The 20,795-nt window shown below is 42.6% G+C and overlaps 1 protein-coding gene across 8 annotated transcripts in view; it reads left to right on the top strand.

Moving 5' to 3' along the window:
- The window catches only part of CNIH2 (cornichon family AMPA receptor auxiliary protein 2), a 163,171-nt gene extending 144,802 nt beyond the window's left edge, over positions 1–18,369 (top strand). For 2 of the 8 annotated variants that reach the window (XM_063438372.1, XM_063438376.1), the window contains 4 exons: positions 9,200–9,312; positions 16,778–16,921; positions 17,416–17,467; positions 18,060–18,149. In XM_063438372.1, the coding sequence (XP_063294442.1) occupies positions 9,200–9,312; positions 16,778–16,921; positions 17,416–17,449 (291 nt within the window). In that variant the 3' untranslated portion in view covers positions 17,450–17,467; positions 18,060–18,149. Of the gene's footprint in view, positions 1–9,199; positions 9,313–16,777; positions 16,922–17,415; positions 17,468–18,002 lie in introns of all 8 variants that reach the window. The other 6 variants (XM_063438370.1, XM_063438371.1, XM_063438375.1 and 3 more) reach the window with 4 other exon arrangements.
- The last annotated feature ends 2,426 nt before the right edge of the window (positions 18,370–20,795 follow it).

A 20,795-nucleotide genomic window follows, 5' to 3' on the forward strand; every position in this document is an offset into this window, starting at 1 on the left:
CTTCCTGCTCCTTGATACCCTTTCCTGCTTCTTAATGCCCCTTCCTGCTTCTTCCTGACTCTTCCTGCTTCTTGCTGACTTTCTGCTCCTTGCTGCCCCTTCCTGCTCCTTGCTTCCCCTTCCTGCTTCTTGCTGACGCTTCCTGCTTCTTACTGCCCCTTCCTGCTCCTTGCTGACTCTTACTGCTTATTTCTGTTCCTTTCTGCTTCTTCTCCTACTTTACATTTGTGCTCCTTCTGCGCCTTCCAGATCATTGCTGTCCCTTTCTGCTGCTTGATGTCCCTTCCTGTTCATTTATGTTCCTTCTCCTTTCTGCTCCTTCTCCTACTTTACCTTTGTGCATCTTCTGATTCTTTCTACTCCTTTAGCTTTGTGCTTATTCTGTCCCTTCCTGCCCCTTTCTGCTCCTTGCTGACTCTTCCTGCTCCTTACTTACCCTTGCTGTTCCTTGCTGCCCCTTTCAGCAAATTGCTGACCCTTTCTGCTCCTTGTAGACCCTTTCTGCTCCTTCTCCCACTTTACCTTTGTGCTCCTTCTTATTCTTTCTGATCCTTTACCTTTGTGCTCCTTCTGATTCTTTCTACTCCATTACTTTTGTGCTCCTTCTGATTCTTTCTGCTTCTTTACATTTGTGCTCTTTCTGTCCCTTTCTGCACCGGCTGATCCTTGCAGACGCCTTCTGCTCCTTGCTGACCCTTCTTGCGAATTTCTATTCCTTTGTGCTCCTTCTTCTACTTTACCTTTGCATTCCTTCTGCCCCTTTCAGCTCCTTGCTGATCATTTCCAGCTCCTTGCTGGCCCTTTCTGCTCCTTCTCCTACTTTACCTTTGTGCTCCTTCTGTCTCTTTCTGCTCCTTGCTGCCCCTTCCTGCTTCTTTCTGCCCGTTCCTGCTCCTTGCTGACCCTTCCTGCTCCTTGCTGCCACATCCTGCTCCGTGCTGCCATATCCTGCTCCTTGCCGCCCCTTCCTACTTCCTGCTGCCCTTTCCTGCTTCTTGCTGCCCCTTTTTGCTCCTTGCTGTCCCTTCCTGCTCCTTGATACCCTTTCCTGCTTCTTAATGCCCCTTCCTGCTTCTTGCTGACTCTTCCTGATTCTTGCCGACTCTTCCTGCTTCTTGCTGACTTTCTGCTCCTTGCTGCCCCTTCCTGCTCCTTGCTTCCCCTTCCTGCTTCTTGCTGACGCTTCCTGCTTCTTACTGCCCCTTCCTGCTCCTTGCTGACTCTTTCTGCTTATTTCTATTCCTTTCTGCTTCTTCTCCTACTTTACATTTGTGCTCCTTCTGCGCCTTCCAGATCATTGCTGGCCCTTTCTGCTGCTTGATGTCCCTTTCTGTTCATTTCTGTTCCTTCTCCTTTCTGCTCCTTCTCCTACTTTACCTTTGTGCATCTTCTGATTCTTTCTACTCCTTTAGCTTTGTGCTTATTCTGTCCCTTCCTGCCCCTTTCTGCTCCTTGCTGACTCTTCCTGCTCCTTACTTACCCTTGCTGTTCCTTGCTGCCCCTTTCAGCAAATTGCTGACCATTTCTGCTCCTTGTAGACCCTTTCTGCTCCTTCTCCCACTTTACCTTTGTGCTCCTTCTTATTCTTTCTGATCCTTTACCTTTGTGCTCCTTCTGATTCTTTCTACTCCATTACTTTTGTGCTCTTTCTGATTCTTTCTGCTTCTTTACCTTTGTGCTCCTTCTGTCCCTTTCTGCTCCGGCTGATCCTTGCAGACGCCTTCTGCAACTTCCTGACCCTTCTTGCAAATTTCTATTACTTTATGCTCCTTCTTCTACTTTACCTTTGCATTCCTTCTGCCCCTTTCAGCTCCTTGCTGATCATTTCCAGCTCCTTGCTGGCCCTTTCTGCTCCTTCTCCTACTTTACCTTTGTGCTCCTTCTGTCTCTTTCTGCTCCTTGCTGCCCCTTCCTGCTTCTTTCTGCCCGTTCCTGCTCCTTGCTGACCCTTCCTGCTCTTTGCTGCCACATCCTGCTCCGTGCTGCCATATCCTGCTCCTTGCCGCCCCTTCCTACTTCCTGCTGCCCTTTCCTGCTTCTTGCTGCCCCTTTTTGCTCCTTGCTGTCCCTTCCTGCTCCTTGATACCCTTTCCTGCTTCTTAATGCCCCTTCCTGCTTCTTGCTGACTCTTCCTGATTCTTGCCGACTCTTCCTGCTTCTTGCTGACTTTCTGCTCCTTGCTGCCCCTTCCTTCTCCTTGCTTCCCCTTCCTGCTTCTTGCTGACGCTTCCTGCTTCTTACTGCCCCTTCCTGCTCCTTGCTGACTCTTTCTGCTTATTTCTATTCCTTTCTGCTTCTTCTCCTACTTTACATTTGTGCTCCTTCTGCGCCTTCCAGATCATTGCTGGCCCTTTCTGCTGCTTGATGTCCCTTTCTGTTCATTTCTGTTCCTTCTCCTTTCTGCTCCTTCTCCTACTTTACCTTTGTGCATCTTCTGATTCTTTCTACTCCTTTAGCTTTGTGCTTATTCTGTCCCTTCCTGCCCCTTTCTGCTCCTTGCTGACTCTTCCTGCTCCTTACTTACCCTTGCTGTTCCTTGCTGCCCCTTTCAGCAAATTGCTGACCCTTTCTGCTCCTTGTAGACCCTTTCTGCTCCTTCTCCCACTTTACCTTTGTGCTCCTTCTTATTCTTTCTGATCCTTTACCTTTGTGCTCCTTCTGATTCTTTCTACTCCATTACTTTTGTGCTCCTTCTGATTCTTTCTGCTTCTTTACCTTTGTGCTCCTTCTGTCCCTTTCTGCTCCGGCTGATCCTTGCAGACGCCTTCTGCTCCTTCCTGACCCTTCTTGCAAATTTCTATTCCTTTGTGCTCCTTCTTCTACTTTACCTTTGCATTCCTTCTGCCCCTTTCAGCTCCTTGCTGATCATTTCCAGCTCCTTGCTGGCCCTTTCTGCTCCTTCTCCTACTTTACCTTTGTGCTCCTTCTGTCTCTTTCTCCTCCTTGCTGCCCCTTCCTGCTTCTTTCTGCCAGTTCCTGCTCCTTGCTGACCCTTCCTGCTCCTTGCTGCCACATCCTGCTCCTTACTGCCATATCCTGCTCCTTGCTGCCCCTTCCTACTTCTTGCTGCCCTTTCCTGCTTCTTGCTGCCCCTTTTTGCTCCTTGCTGTCCCTTCCTGCTCCTTGATACCCTTTCCTGCTTCTTAATGCCCCTTTCTGCTTCTTGCTGACTCTTCCTGCTCCTTGCTGACTCTTCCTACTTCTTGCTGACTTTCTGCTCCTTGCTGCCCCTTCCTGCTCCTTGCTGCCCCTTCCTGCTTCTTGCTGACGCTTCCTGCTTCTTACTGCCCCTTCCTGCTCCTTGCTGACTCTTACTGCTCATTTCTGTTCCTTTCTGCTCCTTCTCCTACTTTACCTTTGTGCTCCTTCTGCCCCTTCCAGATCATTGCTGACCCTTTCTGATGCTTGATGTCCCTTCCTGTTCATTTCTGTTCCTTCTCCTTTCTGCTCCTTCTCCTACTTTACCTTTGTGCATCTTCCTGCCCTTTCCTGCTTCTTGTTGCCCCTTTCTGCTCCTTGCTGCTCATTGCTTACCCTTGCTGTTCCTTGCTGCCCCTTCCAGCTCATTGCCGACCCTTTCTGCTCCTTGTAGACCCTTTCTGCTCCTTCTCCTACTTTACCTTTGTGCTCCTTCTTATTCTTTCTGCTCCATTACCTTTGTGCTCCTTCTGATTCTATCTGCTCCTTTACCTTTGTGCTCCTTCTGATTCTTTCTGCTTCTTTAACTTTGTGCTCCTTCTGTCCCTTTCTGCTCCTGCTGATCCTTGCAGATGCCTTCTGCTCCTTGCTGACCCTTCCTGCTAATTTCTATTCCTTTGTGCTCCTTCTTCTACTTTACTTTTGCATTCCTTCTGCCCCTTCTAGCTCCTTGCTGACCATTTCCAGCTCCTTGCTGGCCCTTTGTGCTCCTTCTCCTACTTTACCTTTGTGCTCCTTCTGTCTCTTTCTGCTCCTTGCTGACCCTTCCTGCACCTTGCTGCCACATCCTGCTCCTTGCTGACATATCCTGCTCCTTGCTGCCCCTTCCTGCTTCTTTCTGCCCTTTCCTACTTCTTGTTGCCCCTTTCTGCTCCTTGCTGCCCCTTTCTGCTCCTTGCTGCCCTTTCCTGCTCCTTGCTGCCCCTTCCTGCTTCTTGATGCCCCTTCCTGCTTCTTGCTGACTCTACCTTTGTGTTCCTTGCTGACCCTTCCTGCTCATTTCTGCTTCTTCTCCTTCTTTACCTTCCTGCACCTTGCTGACCCTTCCTGTAGGCTGCCCTCATCCCTCACTTACCTGATCTGTAGGCTGTCTCTGCAGACTCGGAGTTGCTGGCAGCACTCTGTGCTGCTGCCCTGCGGATTCAGTCAGAAAGAGAGAAGCAGGGATAAGATGTAGCTTCCAATCCCTGCCTTTCTCCACACACACAGCACCACCTACAGACCGGCACAGTTATTGCAGTGTATTCTCAATCTGAAAAGAAAAATACCGGCACAAGCTGAAAATGCCGGGGGGCAAGTGCTCCTCTTTGCCCCACCCTGCGGACGCCTATTCATGCATCATTAGACACGCTTGCACTATGTTTAGGGCACTAGGACCCTGCAGGGAGTACAAGGATTAGCTTCCTTTCCTTTCCACAAATCTCCTGGGTTTAGATGTAATTAGATAGAATTAGGTAGAATCCTTTTAAAATAGAGGATTTGAGTCTTGAAATTTTTTTTTAAAGTAGAACAGGGTTGTTTTTAGGCAGCACCTGTTTTATATTTATGCAGCTAATATCCATCTCAGGTCTAATCTGGGATCCCAGCATGTTCCTCATTATCTAGGACACAGCTGCCCCTGCATAGTTCACCTAGCACCGAAGAAAAAAAAAAAAAAAAAATCATCTTTCTAAATTTTAATAGCTTCTTGGGTAATTCTGCTTAGAGATCATGTTATCCAACTTTTATTAGGGAGCACAGTTCCTAATGAACAAATTAATTGTTAATTATGAACTACGTTAAAAGCAATGGGTTTCTTAGTGAACCACCATTTCTAACTTATACACTGTTAATTAATTATGTTTTGTCTCGCAGATTCTCTGGGATCATTGTTAGTTAACTGGAATCTACTAAATATCCACTAAAAACTAAAACCAAAGTAGGACATTATTCAGTGTCTAAAAGCCATCAGCTAACAAAGTTACCAGTTTGACTGCTTAACATCAGGATGCAGCAGGAGACTGGCACCATAACTACCAGAGTGTGCTTTAGTGGTTATGGTATTTAAAGTATTCTTTTAATTTCATCTATAAGCAAACTATAATATGCTTATGGAGTAATGGACATTTTGAGAGTTTACAGAATTCTGTAGTTGAGATGTCAGCAGCCAATTAGTATCTGTGATTTGCTGAATAGCTGTGAATTCCCTGATAAAAGTAAATGGAAGTAAATGCCCAAAAGAAGCAACATTTAGACATACATTATATTGTACATTGTTATTATGCTGCACAGAATAATATTACAGTGCGACTTAAAAAAATTTCCCCTGACAGATTATTTCAGTCATTTTTGAAATATGTTTGCCCTCCGTCAACAGGAATGTCAGATCTCATCAATTTGTGAGCTACAATTTCAGCATAGACATTTCTAAGCTTTTTAAATATTTTAGAGGCATGGAAGGGCTTTTCTACCCCTGAGAAATTATAATCTTGTACAGAGAAGGATAACCATTAACTATATTGAATAGGTTCATTCTGTAATGGCACAAGTGAGCAAACATTATTTTAAAGCCCTGAGCGGGGATTTACCGAATTGCAAACCATTGAGTTTCTCTAAGATTCTGTCCGTTCTCAGAGTTCTCATATTCGCTGTTTCAGGATTAACCATAGGGTGAGTCAAGTCCCATTGTTAGACAGGGTCCAATAACCATGCATTTGCTTGTCCAATTCAACATCTGTATCTGAAGAATGAAGGGAGCAATCCAAACCTGTATAGGGCCCTTAATCCTTCTCTGACCATGCCCTTGTACCTGAGAAGTCCAGTAAACAGATCTTGCATAGATCTTTTACAACAAGACTTTTGTTTGTCCTGCATTTATAATTAGCTATTGTGTTGCCTACTATCATTGTTAGCCATAATGCTCACTCCAAACCTCCCTTTAAGGGGTAGAAAGTATGGAGGGGGTGGGGAAGGTATAGATGGGGGGGGGGGGATATGTAAGGGGTAGAAGGTATGGATGGGGGGAACACGTATGTAAGGCTTAGGGGGGCATAGATGGAAGGGATAGGAAGGTATGGATGAGAAGAACAAATATATAAGGGGTAGGGAGGCATTGATGGGGGCATAGATGTATGGGGTAGGAAGGTATGGATTGGGGACATATATGTAAGGGATAGGGAGGTGTAGATAGATGGACATAGAAGTAAGGTTTAGGGAGGTATGGATATGGAGAGGTCATGGATGTAAGGGATAGGGAGGTATGGATGGGGGACATGGGGAGGTGTGAATATGGGGGGCATAATGTACAGGGTAGGAAGCTATGAAAGGCGAGGGACATAGATGTAAGGGATAGATAGGTATGGATTGGGGACCTATATGTAAGGGGTAGGGAGGTATAGATAGAGGGACATAGATGTAAGGTTTAGGGAGGTATGGATATGGGGAGGTCATGGATGTAAGGGATAGGGAGGTATGGATGGGGGACATAGATGTAAGGGATAGTGAGGTATGGATATGGGGGAGACAGATGTAAGGGGTAGAGAGGTATGGATGGGGGAGATAAACATGGAGGGGAGAGACATGGATGGATGGGGAAAGATATAGAAGAGAGGGGGAGGGAGACATGGATGGATAGGGTAGAGATATAGAAGGGAGGGAGACATGAATGGATGAGGGAGAGATATAGAAGTGAGAGAGACATGGATGGATGGGGGAGAGATATAGAAGGGCAGGAGACATGGGTGGAAAAGGGGGAGGAAGACCTGGATGGGGGAGAGATATAGAAGGAAATGAGACATGTATGGAAAGGGTAGGGAGGTATGGAAGGGGGGGAGAGACATGGATGTGAGAGGGAAAAAAATGAATGGAATGGGGAGAGAAATATGGAAGGGAAGAAGACATGGGGTGGGGGGAGATATGGAAGGATGGGAGACATTGGGGGAAAATGTCATGATCTTGAGCAGGTCAGATAGGAGACTTATGCCAGGGTTGACTTCAGGTACTGTATTGGTGATTTTAGACATATTATGAAACTTGAGTGAAAATAGAATTTAGGCAATATGCCACAAAACAGAATACTTGACACAGAACAGGTTACTTGCAAATAATAAAGAATGTCTGTAATTTCCAGGTGGAGTTGTAACAAAGGCATGTTGGTATCAAAGGCAGGCTGGTTACAGAGGCAGGCTGGTTTGAAGTATACGTAAGGGTGGAGCAGGTTATTATTAGGAGTAGGTTTGAAGGTAAGTCTGGAGCAGGTTGGTATGAAGCAGGTTTGAAGGTTAGTCTGAAGCAGGTTCACAGGAGCCAGGATATGAAATAAGCAGGTGAGTATTCAGAACTAGAGGCAAGTGAGGCAACTAGTGGTTGAAATTAATCAGAGCATGAACTTGTTTTAAAGGAACAGAAATAAAAGGAACAAAAGTCTTGTTTGTCAGGATAGGATCCTGACAGAGAGATATGGAAGGGTGGGAGACATGGTGGGGGAATTACAGATGGGTGGGAGACATGGGGGAAGAGATATGGAAGGGGGGAGAGATATGATAGGGAGGGAGACATGAGGGAGAGATATGTAGGGAAGAAGACATGGGGGAGAGAGACACATGGATGTGAGAGATATGGAAGTGGGGGAGAGATATGGAAGAGAGGGAGAGATATGGATGGAATGGGGATGGAGACATGGATTTGGATATTGGGAGGGCAGGGGCGCCGATACAGCTTCTCGCCAAGGGTGCTAGACACTCTAGGTATGCCTCTGCTTAAGGGCTGAAATCATACAGTGAATTTTAGATAATCTTACTTTAACATAGGTGAGTTAATTCATTGTGGTCATTATTTTGCAACCATGACTTATTCAACATATTATCTGTCAAATGCTAATAATCCCAACATAGTAATCATTCCTATTTATATAATCTGTCTCTATTTTCTCTAGGGAAATTATTGTAGTTATTTCAAATTAACTGAACCAGTTAATGGAATTTATGTGAGGTCTAGTATTTCATACATTTTACTTGGTTTAAATTAAGTGTGACACACATTTATTAAACATAATGTAATGACAGACATAAATGTAAACTTAAAAAATAGATTAAATATAAATATACAGGTTCCTTAATAATGCTTTGAGAGCCATAGATGACAGTTATGCAATGCCAGGAGATGGGTTGCTCGCCCTTGGTGATTCTCGAAGAGTTAAGACCTAAATTAAAAGACTGCAATTTCAGTAAACAGAGAAAAACAAAAAACTACTTACAAATTCTAATAAACCAGAAAAGTTTTTGTCATATGTATTATATTTGACATTCCATGTTGTATAATAATAGCATTGCATTATTTGAGATACCCTGTACAATCTGTATTGTTTTCCAAATTATATGGTGTGCATGTTATATTTTGTGCTGTGCAGCTGTGTTCACTTTCCCTGTTTCTGTGTTAAGAACACCATAAATGTTAAACCCAAATATGGTATTATTTGGACAAGAAAAAAAAAAAAAAACCTTTCTTTTTTTAATTGTATTTTCTTGAAGACAGTATGGATTATTTACTCAGCTGTAAATTGATAGCAGTTCAAATGACAAATTTTAGACCAAAAGTGCAGAGCCAGAAACAAATCTTCTAGTCAGTTATATTTCCAGTTTCTTTAATCTAGCATTACATTTGACATTTTGTGGTGAAGTTTTGTATAATGCAGTTTAGTAAATAATCTGTTGAGTTTATTTGCTAAACACCAATCTGTCGTGAATTGAACACCTGGATTATGCAACAGGCAAAAACAGCAGATTTTGAAAGAATTCTTCGACATAACTATAATAACAGTTTGGCTATTTTAGTGGAAATGTGAAAATTTATTTTTTTTCAATTCACAAAAATTTGGTGGTTAGTAAATAAATAACCGAGTGTGTATTTTCTATATAACGCTCACATTCCTTCTTCGTATTGCATAAGCCAATGCATTTCCCTTTTTCCCTTAAATTTCACCCCCAATTAAATGCATTTCTCTTGCACTCACTCTCTCCTTCAGCTTGTAGTACCTGAGTATTGTATCCACGGCCTATTCTGCTTGATGTTTATGTGTGCAGCTGAGTGGGTTACTCTGGGGCTGAATATACCACTACTATTCTATCACCTCTGGAGGTAGGCTCTTACTTGAGTTTAACAGACTGTATATATTAAGATGTAGGGGTATGGGATATTACGACAGAATCTAGGTAAATATTTGTAATTTTCAAAATCACATGTCAACGGCTGTGTTCGGGATTCTTTGCTCCAAGCACTGCCTTACTGCAATGCAGGCTGCGATTTCCTCAGCTATGTAGTTTACAGGATTATATGAACATCTTGGAGGTTTTAAAATAATATTTCATGAACCATGCAGCGGGGCCACTATCTCTATAGTGCTTGATTATGGCATATGCGATTTGGAACTTCTCCTATAGAAAAAATGTGTACTTAGAATGTATGTGAGACAGAGTATATACAGACAAAAAAGTTTATTTTTATATTTTGCATTTGTAGGTTTGTGCTAAACAAAAAGCAGACATCCCACTCTAATACCCTCATATCATAAATAACATCCCGGAAATCACACACACAATCTGACTTTCAATGTATATCAGATTGTGTGTGTTGATTACAAGAATATTATAAATTATTTGTGCCCTTCCTCCCCCCACCCCCATTCTCACAAAGCAGGGGCCCACCGCAGTATCAGCCGCAGGGAGGAAGTGATGACAGCCTCTCACTTCCTCCCTGCTTTACAGAGCACCCATGGGTGGAATGGAGGGGGGAGGCAACATGGAGGGAGAGGAGAGGCTGGAGTTAGCTAATACTGCATGCTCACTCCCATCAGCCTCAGCCAGGACCAGAGCACTAAGCAAGCCACCCTCCTGGACAGGAGGGTGGCTGCATTTATTAAAAGAGTGTGTGTCAGTGTTTATCTGAGTGTGTGTGTCAGATTGTGTGTATGTGCCAGTGTGTATCTGTGTGTCAGTTTGTGTATTTGTGTGTATGTGCCAGTGTGTGTATGTGTTTGTGTCATTGTGTGTGTGTGTGTGTATTTGAGTGTTTGTCTGTTCTTGTCAGTGTGTGTATCTGTGTCAGTGTGTGTATCTGAGTGTTTGTGTCAGTGTGTGTGTGTATCTGTATGTCAGTATGTGTATCAGAATGTGTGTATCTGTGTGTCAGTATGTATATGCCAGTGCATGTATCTGTGTCTCAAGGTGTTCACACATGTGTAGGCTGTGTGTGTCTGGTGAAGGGGTGGAGCTGTAGCTGATTAAGCCACCTCCCTGAAATGCAGTTGGGATGTCTGAAAAAAGTTAATGCATATTGGCACTTTTAATGTGTGCTAATTATTGGCATACATTTACAGGGGCTAGTGACTAACGTCAGAATTGTTGGGAATTTAAATTAATCCTCTTTTTTATCACAAGTCATATCTAAATTGCTAAAACCTGGAACATGTTAATCAGGGTATGAAGTGTTGTCTGGTAGTTGTCTGTATATTATGTCCCAAAGGATTGTCTAGTTGGCTTATACATGGAACAATTAGATCTATACCTTCAATTCCACAAATCTCTTCTCAGCTCCCTTGAAATCTATTATAAGGTATAGAACATGAAAGGATAATGTGCCCTTCCCCCAGTATGATTGCCCTGCAGATACCGTCCTTGAAAATGACATACTGCTGCCAAAGGTTAGCGCTTTAATGCAAAAATATGGATTCATTTAAAAAAATATCAAACTTAAAAAGTCAACTTTCAAAGTCAAAGCATTATTGCAAAAATTATGTAATGTCATCACATTAACAGACTGAAGCACAATTGTAGAGCTATTTATAATGACCACCAGCATTAAAGAAGAGGTCACATTGCTATAATCTACACTTTTGAAAGATACTGCAGGGTACACCATGTTCTACGTAGAAACATGGGGGATGGTTGCACTCACCTGAACATGCTTAACCCCTTAAGGACCAAACTTCTGGAATAAAAGGGAATCATGACATGTCACACATGTCATGTGTCCTTAAGGGGTTAAATGGGGTGCTGCTGGGGGCCATATTATACAATAAACAATACACAAGATCCAGCGCACTCTCCTATCTACTAAACAGCAACTTCAATGTTGATAGATTTTATTAGTTTTTAAAAGTTTTTTTAAAAACACCTAATCTAGGCAAAAACTAATAAAATCTATCAACATTAAAGTTGCTGTTTAGTAGATAGGAGAGTGCGCTGGATCTTGTGTATTTATTGTATAATATGGCCCCCAGCAGCACCCCATTTAAGCATGTTCAGGTGAGTGCAACCATCCCCCATGTTTCATATATATATATATATATATATATATATATATATTTGGGAGTCTAGCCAACTCCTTGGTTTTGCACCCCTCCCTGTTACAGGTGCCTCATCTCAGGTCCCTATTTAGCCTTGTACTGCAGAGAGCCTCAGATGGGATTTTTTCCCAAGTAAGTGGGTTAATCTCATAAGAGCAGACATTAGACTGTGAGAGTAGGACCTGCCAAAGATGGGGTACATTGACATTGTGGCAGGCTTATGCAATGTATGATCATATAATGTAACTAAATCCCCATTATTATTTTTTGCCTAGATTAGGTGTTTTTTAAAAAAAACTTTTAAAAACTAATAAAATCTATCAACATTGAAGTTGCTGTTTAGTAGATAGGAGAGTGCGCTGGAACTTGTGTATTGTTTATGTTCTACGTAGAGTTATTACAGAGTTAGCAGGGCATACTGCTGTGGAGGCTTATGATTGTGGATGACTTTGGATAATAACAAAGTTACCAACCTTTATGGTGCTTTTCCTGGCTAAAATTCATGAGAGTTACAGTCCACAGGATTTAAGTACACATTATCCATAAGTATCCCCTTATCCTTACATCCTCCGTAATTCTAGGCCTAAAACTGTAATGATTCTGCTCTCAGCGCCATTACTCAGTTGGTCAGGCTCTCATCATTTAAAACTCAACATTTCAGCTGTGACAGTTTAATTACATACTGGCTACTTTAAGAGACATGCAGCAATGCACCTCCTGTTGATGGAGATCTTGATTCATCCTTGTTAAAGAGTGATTTTGTATGATGTCATATCTCACCACTTTCATTAACACGAAGCATGAACTGATGAACCAGCAAGCAATGAAAGGTCTGTGGCATTCTCGGGAAAAGCTTCAGTATTCCTGTCCACATGTTTAGACCCTGGATCTTCACAGATATAAGAACACTCCAAGCTACCTCTTCTGCTTGCTGTAATAGTTATGGTGACAGGAGTGTACTTATGCCCACCACTGTAGGGAGTCACTGTTTTTGAATGGTTTGACTTCTTATCTGTGGTCCACTGGGTGTTTCTCCACACCTCTTCTAATAAAGCTGTAATGTAGGATGTTCTAAAGCAGGAACCTCTGTTACTCTCTTGAGCCAAGCAAAAGCAGGGCTTAGACTACTGCTTGAAAGTATAAGGAAGGGAGGATATGAGATGGGAGGAAGGGGAAATAAAAGCAGGGCTGGCACTTTCTTTAGGCAAATTATGCCATTGTCTATGATGCTCTTTAAGAGCTGGCACCTGCATCAACTGTACTGCTTGTTTGGGTCACAGGGTGCCCGTCAGCTGTATTACTGTTGATTACCGTCCGGCATCCACCCCACAGCCAGTTACATATACTGCCCTAATTACAGCTAGTATCCCTGGATATCTAAAGGACAAGGTAGTACATTATTAGTCGCTCCTGTCCCCTGCCCCCTGTCTTGTGCATGTGTACATGTGGGTGGAAGCATTCTAGGAAGTGGGACAGCTGGGATAGGACAGCTGATTTTGTGTGTGTATGGGTGGGTCACTGAGTATGAGTGAATGAGCTAGTGTTTGCATGGATAAGTATGTGTATGCATGTGCATGGGTCTGCATAAAGGACAAAGCTCTAATTTAAAAAAAAAAAAAAAAAAAACTCAATACTTTTAAAGTGGCACTATAGCCACTGGAACCATTACATGATGTAGTGGTTCTGGCAACTGCAGTCGTCCTTGCGTGTTTAGCATTGTAACACTTACAATGCTGAATAGGGTCACCTCTAGAGGCTGTTACTCAGAGAGCTGGTAGATGGACCTCATGGGTTCTGTTCTACAAAGATTGCAGGACCCTCCAAGCTCTGCATGGAGAAGCTGAATGATTGATTCAGTGCATTTCTATGAGGAGATGCTGACTGGTGCAGTGCGGTATTTTGTATAAGTACTGTATATACTCTAAGAATAATATAATTTATGGTTGTTCATGTGATGACACACTAGGATGGAGCGTATGGGTCTGCAAAAATCCTTGCACTGGCCCTGATTAAATGGAAGAGATGAGAGGAAGGAGCAATAAGAGATGAGAGGAAGGGGAAATTAAATTGCCTGTATCTTTGACTCTGTTTCTTTTTTTTTTTTTTAATTCTTTATTTTATTTGTGCGTCAAGTTACAACAAGCGTGCAGTGCCACAACAGCAGCTGCAGGCATTTATATAGCATTGCAAAGTGTGTCAGTTTAAGCAGCACATTTTGTATATATATATATATATAACATGAAAGTCACAGGTTATGCAACATCGGTAGTTTGCAGTAAACATGCTAGGCTAAACATGCAAATGACATAGTTAGGTAATCTTTAGCTTGCGGTATGATACGTAGATTCCATGTTGAGAAACAATAAAGTGAACAAACTTTTAATGCATGGTAATTAGGCTTGAATTATATGGCTAGTATTTGCTAAGCAGGCAACAGAATCTTTAAGCGTGGGAATCTCCCAAGCGGGTCAGCCACTGAGCTGTGGTTGCGCACGACAATCAATAATCAAGCTAGGTACCTGGTGTGTCGGTATGTAATATATCATGCTGGGTGTACTCGGGTGTGTGATTAGGCTGGTACATGCTGTGCTCTATCTCAGGCTAGCTTCATGTGTATGCGTATCAGGTGTGCACATAAATCGCACAGCAAAGCGGCAGGCCCTAGGAGCCACGGCCTCCGCCTCCCCTCCCTGCGCTGGTGTGTGGCTTGGGTCTGGCCTGATGTCCCCTGTACAGGCTTGGCAGTGAGTGAGGTGGGTGCGTGTGATCCGCTGGGCTGGTATGTATTTATGCTCGGTGTGTGTCTTATGTGTGCGTCTGCATTGTGTCATGGGTACTCTGGCAACAGACAGGTTACTTGTTGGTAAGCCGCTAGTTCAATGCTCATCTTCGGTGAACATACGATACTGGTGTCAAAGTTCTCTTTGAGCATAGCCATGCTCAGGGTTGGAGCACAGGCAAGCCTGACACCTGTAGGTAGGTAGTCCAGTTTGCGGCCTGTTTCTTTGGCTGTCTGTGCTCGTGTGCCTTAAAGTCCTGGTTCAACCTATGCCCCGGCTCGGTATCAGGCTCAGGGGGTGGTGTGAGGACCGGAGGCAGTTTTCAGGCATTTCCTCTCCATAGCCCCGGGCTGTCTTGAAGACCTGCACCTTTTGGCCTTGTCCTCGGACACTCACGTGGGAGGCCGAGGTCTTACCCCGCAGGGGCCGGCTGTGGATTCTGGTGTTCAATCGCCGCCTGTGGCGTCGGATCTTCAGCGGTGGTGGCCGGTGCTCTGGGAGTACATCCCCGGTGGTCTTTGGTCCAGATGGGCCCGTCGTGTGGGGTTGCCGAGTTCTAGCGGGAAGAGCGCCCTGGGGGGTCCCACTCATCTCCCGCCTCCTTTCCGACCACCAATTTTCAGTGGTTGATGCTTTAATTGCCGCCCGGTGTGCAGGGAGCTTGTTCCAGGAGCTGTTGTTTGCCTCAGCTCTGCAGTGTTGCCCAGCGTCCGCACCACTCTGTGCACGAGGCAGTCGGTCGGCAGCCATCTTGGGGTGCATCGTCCGGGCCGCGATTCTCCGCAGGGTGGGGGTCAGAGCACAGCTGTGCATCTCAGCGGTCTGCCATGGGGACCGGGATGACCCCCGCCGGTCCTGGGGGGGGGAGCGGAGCAGAGCGCCGTTCAGAGAACTGGGGGAGCGGCCGTCTCACCCCAGCTCAAGCCTTCCTAGGCCACAGACCTCAATCGGGTTACTTTGAAGCCGTATGGAAACTTGGGGGGTACCCCCGTGTTCACCGTCAGCTGGTGAGTATTTGTAGGTTAGGGCTGTAGCCGGTAGCTGCTACGTTTCGCTGTTAGCACCGATATTCTGGTTCTGGTGCAGGAGCTCAGACGAGACGCGTCTGATCCGAACTGCGGTCAGGCTCCGCCCCCCTTGACTCTGTTTCTTTGAATGCTTGTATATTTATTTATTTTTATTTGTGTATATATGAATGTTTGCTTGACTGTTTGTTTGAGCATGTATTTAAAAAACAGTATGACAAAAATGTATGTGTGGTAATTGTGGGAGATGCATCAATTTAGATGGGCCTACGGCAGCTTAAACCATTAAAGGTTTCCTACAAACACCTTGACAACCTCAGTGATTTGAAGAGTGTATGTGCAGTGTTTCACTATGACGCTGTACATACAGAGCTTAACCCCTTTGCTGCTGTACATATAACTCCACCTCCAGCAGCATTATTAGAACATAATTATCCAGCCTGGAACAAAAGTTTTGGGATGGCTCATTTAATTTCTATTGATAATAGACTTTGCTGCTTTCAATTGATGGACACCGCATTCGTGCCCCTTAGTTCATCTGATATCCCTCTCAATGCAGTGAGGGGGAGTGATGTCACTGGAGAAGGATCATGCTGCAGAGAAATATTGGCCTCTGGAATGGATTTCAGTTTTTTTTAATTTTATTTTTTTTATTCAGGAGCGGGAACCACGATAGGTAGGGTTCTAAGGGGTTCTAACAAAGTTTAGAATGAAATGTGAGTTATGTATTTTCCATCAGTTTTCTATTAATTTTATTCTCTGCATTGGACTACCATGACACTATATATAGGGTGAGGTAGAGGCAAAGAATGCCTACAAAATTCAAAATATAAACAAAGAAAAAATTAGACCTGGGCTGCAGATACTCCACACTGAAGTCCCAACAGTGTATATACAACCAAAAAACAAACACGAGTCCTGCGCATCCAGTATAGGTGTGCACACCCAGGTGCTACCACAATTTATTTGAGGACAAAGTTAATGCAGCAAACATTTCGAGCAGCAGCCCTTTCTCAATGCTGCTCAAAACGTTTGCTGCATTAACTTTGTCCTCAAATAAATTGTGGTAGCACCTGGGTGTGCACACCTATACTGGATGCGCAGGACTCGTGTTTGTTTTTTGCTTGGACTACCATGACAGTTTGACAAAGAAAGTGCCCTTTCATCTCATTGAGATCTCCTTGACAGGACTTATTCAACGTAAGTTGATTAATTTAAAAATGTAGTTGCCAGTGTTATGTTACAATAAGATTTACTGAAAACCTCACATCAGAGTTCAACCTGTTGCATACAGCAAAGTTGAGAAGCCACCTATAGCCCTGTGGTCAAGGATAGAAGTTGAAATCAAGCGAAAGGTTATAGGCATATTCTAAAGTTACTATTTTAGAGATTGTTATACATGACTGGTTAGTGTTGCATATCATTAACACAAAACTTTGGTGAATCTATCACAGATACTTCCACCGGCCTGCAGATGGTTCAGAAGTGATGTTTGACCCAGTGTCCATAATGAATGTGGACATCCTAAATTACTGTCAAAAGGAAGCCTGGTGTAAACTGGCATTCTACTTGCTGTCCTTCTTTTACTATTTGTACAGGTGAGTATCAAAAGTAGTCTGAGAAAATGATGGGACATAAACTTGCATTATGTTAGTTGTTATTAAGGAGGGATTCAAGGAGGGATTAAGCACCACAAGAGCTTCTTGGAAAAGTGGCAGGGTTTGAGATACATATCACTTACAATGTAGTGGATAAGAGTAGAGGGAATTAAAGCTCTGATGGATAAATTTCTACACAGTTACAACATATTAGCAAAAGACATGACATCTTTAATCCTAGCATCCTTGCAGCCCTTTATATACCACTAAACTCGGCAAAGATCTGCAACTGCAGGTTAGAAGGTGCTACTTCTGTATTTACATATCCATATATACCTACCACATATCAGTAACAAATTCAGTACATCACACACCATATAAAATGTACTAACTATAAGTTTCTGCCTATGGAACGTTCAGCATGAGTCCCAGCTCTATATATCTATACCTTTATACAGCATCCTGTACTAATTACACTTCTTCCTTGCACGCAGGGTGGGGGCCACTGTACGTTATGTCAGCGCGTAGGATGCTGTGCCTCTGCTGGTGAGTGACTTGTCTCTGGCCCTTTCAAAAAATGCCCCCACCTTGTTTATACAGCCACACTCTGCATGCTGGCACATCTACTCTGCAAACAGTATCTTCTACTAATATTTACATGACACTTGTACATGAAAATCTGCTCTTCTAACTGCAGGTTATAATTCTATACAGCACTAAATACTGTCTCCAAAACCACATCTTATATTAATCAGTTCCAGTCACAGTTCTGTGGTTACGTATAAAGAGAAAACCTGGCAAAGTTCCAAGAGTGAAGAAATAAGCAGAAAAAAAATAATTTGTTTCCATGGTGATTGTTCCACTTAAGAACTTGCCCAGGAATTCCTCTAACTACTCCCATAGTACCCTATAATATCCGCTCACATCTCCTAACTGGCTGACTTACAAATGCCCTTTGTCTCTCTCCCACTCTCACCTCGTTTCCCCATATCCTTTCTTTTTTTTTTCTTTTGTGCATGATATTTCACTCTTTGTTTAACAATCTCACTCTTATCTGTTATGATATCTGACCATTTCTCAGTATGATTTATACACTCGTCACTTTTTGAATCTCCCATCTCCAAACCTTTGAATCCAGGAGACAGAGGAAAGAAAAGAGAAAGAAGGAGACACTTGGTGATAGAGGACTACACTGCAGGGCATCGACCCCACCACCCTGCCAACTAGTGGATTCTCTCTCCCCTTTTTCTCGCACTGTTCTTTCCCTTCTTGATCCCTATAAACCCCCTTCCTATATTCTTCCTGCTTTTCACCCCTCTCTTCTCTGCCCCCCTCTTTTTAGACTGCTGCTGGCTTACAGCTTCTCTTTGTCCGTTTGAAGTCTGTGACTTTATTTCTTTAGACATGTGTGAAGTTTACTGTCAATAAAGAATATATATATATCTATATATTCACTGGCTATAATTGTGTATATAAATAATGGGTATAAATATGAAGACGTGTGCAGTGGTATGATCACACATTGAAATAAAATGAGTGACAGGACTACACTAGGAATCAAATATGTTGTTAGTAGAAATAGTAGGTTTGACATTTTTTTGCAAAATAATTTATTGCATAATAAATAATAATTCTACTTCTTTATGAAATTCTCTTTAGTATTTTTTTCTAGTGTGTTCCGTTTTTATTTTTGTGTTATTTAAATGTAGACTCTATGGCTATTTTTGGGAATCAGAACATCATCAGAAGTCTGACTTATATACATTGCTGTAAAATAATCAGACATTGTTAAGTGTTTGATCTCACAAGACTTAAGAGACAACATGGAAAATGAAAGAATTGCAGTAAATTATGTTTGTTTGTTTTTTTAATTATCTGTGCAATATGTTATTGATTCTGGATCAATGATGAGAACTTAGTTAGTAGATTGAAGTATGCTTCATGCTTGGATAAGGTGTTCTAGGGTCCATACCTCTGTAGCAAATTTAAGTTAGTGACTTCTCTGAAAGCTCAGATTGACAATTAGAAGGACTAAAAATCTTGAAAGGGGTTTGCTGTTTATAGTTTAGTAGGGACATCTAGTGGTTCAGACATAACCAGTAGGGGTATGTAGTGCATTAGAGTCAGACATGTTTTCTGGAGAGGTGGGTGGGGAGCTAAAGAATTTAGCCAATTCTTATTTTGTACATCTAAACAGTCTTTTCTATCTGATGTTGGCCGAGTTAGGGGTGACAGTGTTTGAGGAAGATTTTGTTTCAGTCAACAGTCAAGTGGTATATGCCCCCCTAGTGTGAGCACACAAAAACAATAATTTTATTGAAAAGGCAATATAGGCACCTAGACCATTTAATCTAAACAAAGTAGTCTGAGTGCAGTGTAAAACATTGCAGTTTTAGAGAAAATACAATGTTTACATTGTAGGGTTAAGATTGACTCTTGTGGCTGCCTACTCTTTATAGGAGTGGTGGATTGCACTTGAATCAGAGAGGATCTTATATGCTTGCTAAAAGGATGGCTGTATAGTTGGAGGAAACTATATCAACTAAGGTGGATGGACACACAAAGTAAAAGGTAAAATAAAGAGCAAAAAGTGTTTTATTTTTTTAAAGGAAATATATCTGTTAGTTGAAGTACCAACTAGAGCATAGACTGGTCTGAATCTGGTAATAATGAGTATTGTTAACCTTCTTTCAAACCAAAGTAAGGGAGCACTTTGGGAACAGCAATCATTATATGGTGTTATTTAAGATTAACTCAAAACAATAAATAAATAAATAGTTCACCAAAAGACTTATTTTTTAAAATGTCAAAAACTGTTGGCTAACTGAAAATGTGTCAATTGAAGGTACATAATGTTGGTATTCAAATTAGTGCAACCAAATAAGTAGTTATACATATTTAATTTTGCTTTTCATATGCTAGAAAGTGGCACTTGTGTTATATATTTGATGCATTCATTATGATTGCTTGTTCTCCAGTGTTATCTATATTGCCATATAAATGTTTTGGCTTTTTTTTTTTTTTTTTTTACCACAAATTACCAAAGGCTAGTCCTTGTTTAAAAAATAAAGAATTGCATGGTAGTTTCATTAGGAAATATGTGCCCTGCCCTGTTTTTAAGGGTTCCACTAGCAGTTTTGGGACCTGCATTCTGATTGCACTGGGGATCTTTAAGAGCATCTTTAAATGCACCTTTGAAAAGACAGTGGCAAAACTTATACCTGTTATTTGCAACTGCCTTTGTAAAGGCATTAGATGAAGGCAGCGCTGACAGAGGTTGATTCATTCTGTAAAAAAGAAGGCAGTCAGAGTGATTGATACCTGCCTGGAAGATGTTCATGGTCCCTGGTAATAGAGGAGCAGGGATCTACCAAATAGCGGGACAGGACACACCATCTTGTGGCAAGCGTCAGGATCTGCTGCTAGTAAAGAGAGATGTCTGCAAGAGACCAGCAGGCTATGGGAAGGCAAATGGTGCTTAAATAGTACAGAGATATGGAGCTCCAAAGTACATAGGCAGCCAAACCCTGCTACCCCACAATCTGAGTTTGAGTGCAAATGGCAAGAAATTTTCCACAGCAGACCACATTGCTCAAATATCACAAATGGAGCTGCACCAGGATGCAACTTGAATAAAAACATAACAGGCCTCCCGCAGACAAGTGGAGGCCAAGTAATGATATCAAACTTTATCTGAATGTGACTTTTCAAGCCTTCCATGATTTTGATGAAGAAATTAATGCCTTGCAGGATTTTGAGAAAAAGAACAAGGTGTATTGGATACACGATGTTGACTGGATCCGTCTTTAGCAAGATACTTTGACAAGAATGCTACCTCAGCCCTCTAAGGCTGAGATGGATAGGAGGCCTTGAT

The sequence above is a fragment of the Pelobates fuscus genome, chromosome 12, assembly GCF_036172605.1.
Source record: "Pelobates fuscus isolate aPelFus1 chromosome 12, aPelFus1.pri, whole genome shotgun sequence".
NCBI lineage: Eukaryota > Metazoa > Chordata > Amphibia > Anura > Pelobatidae > Pelobates > Pelobates fuscus.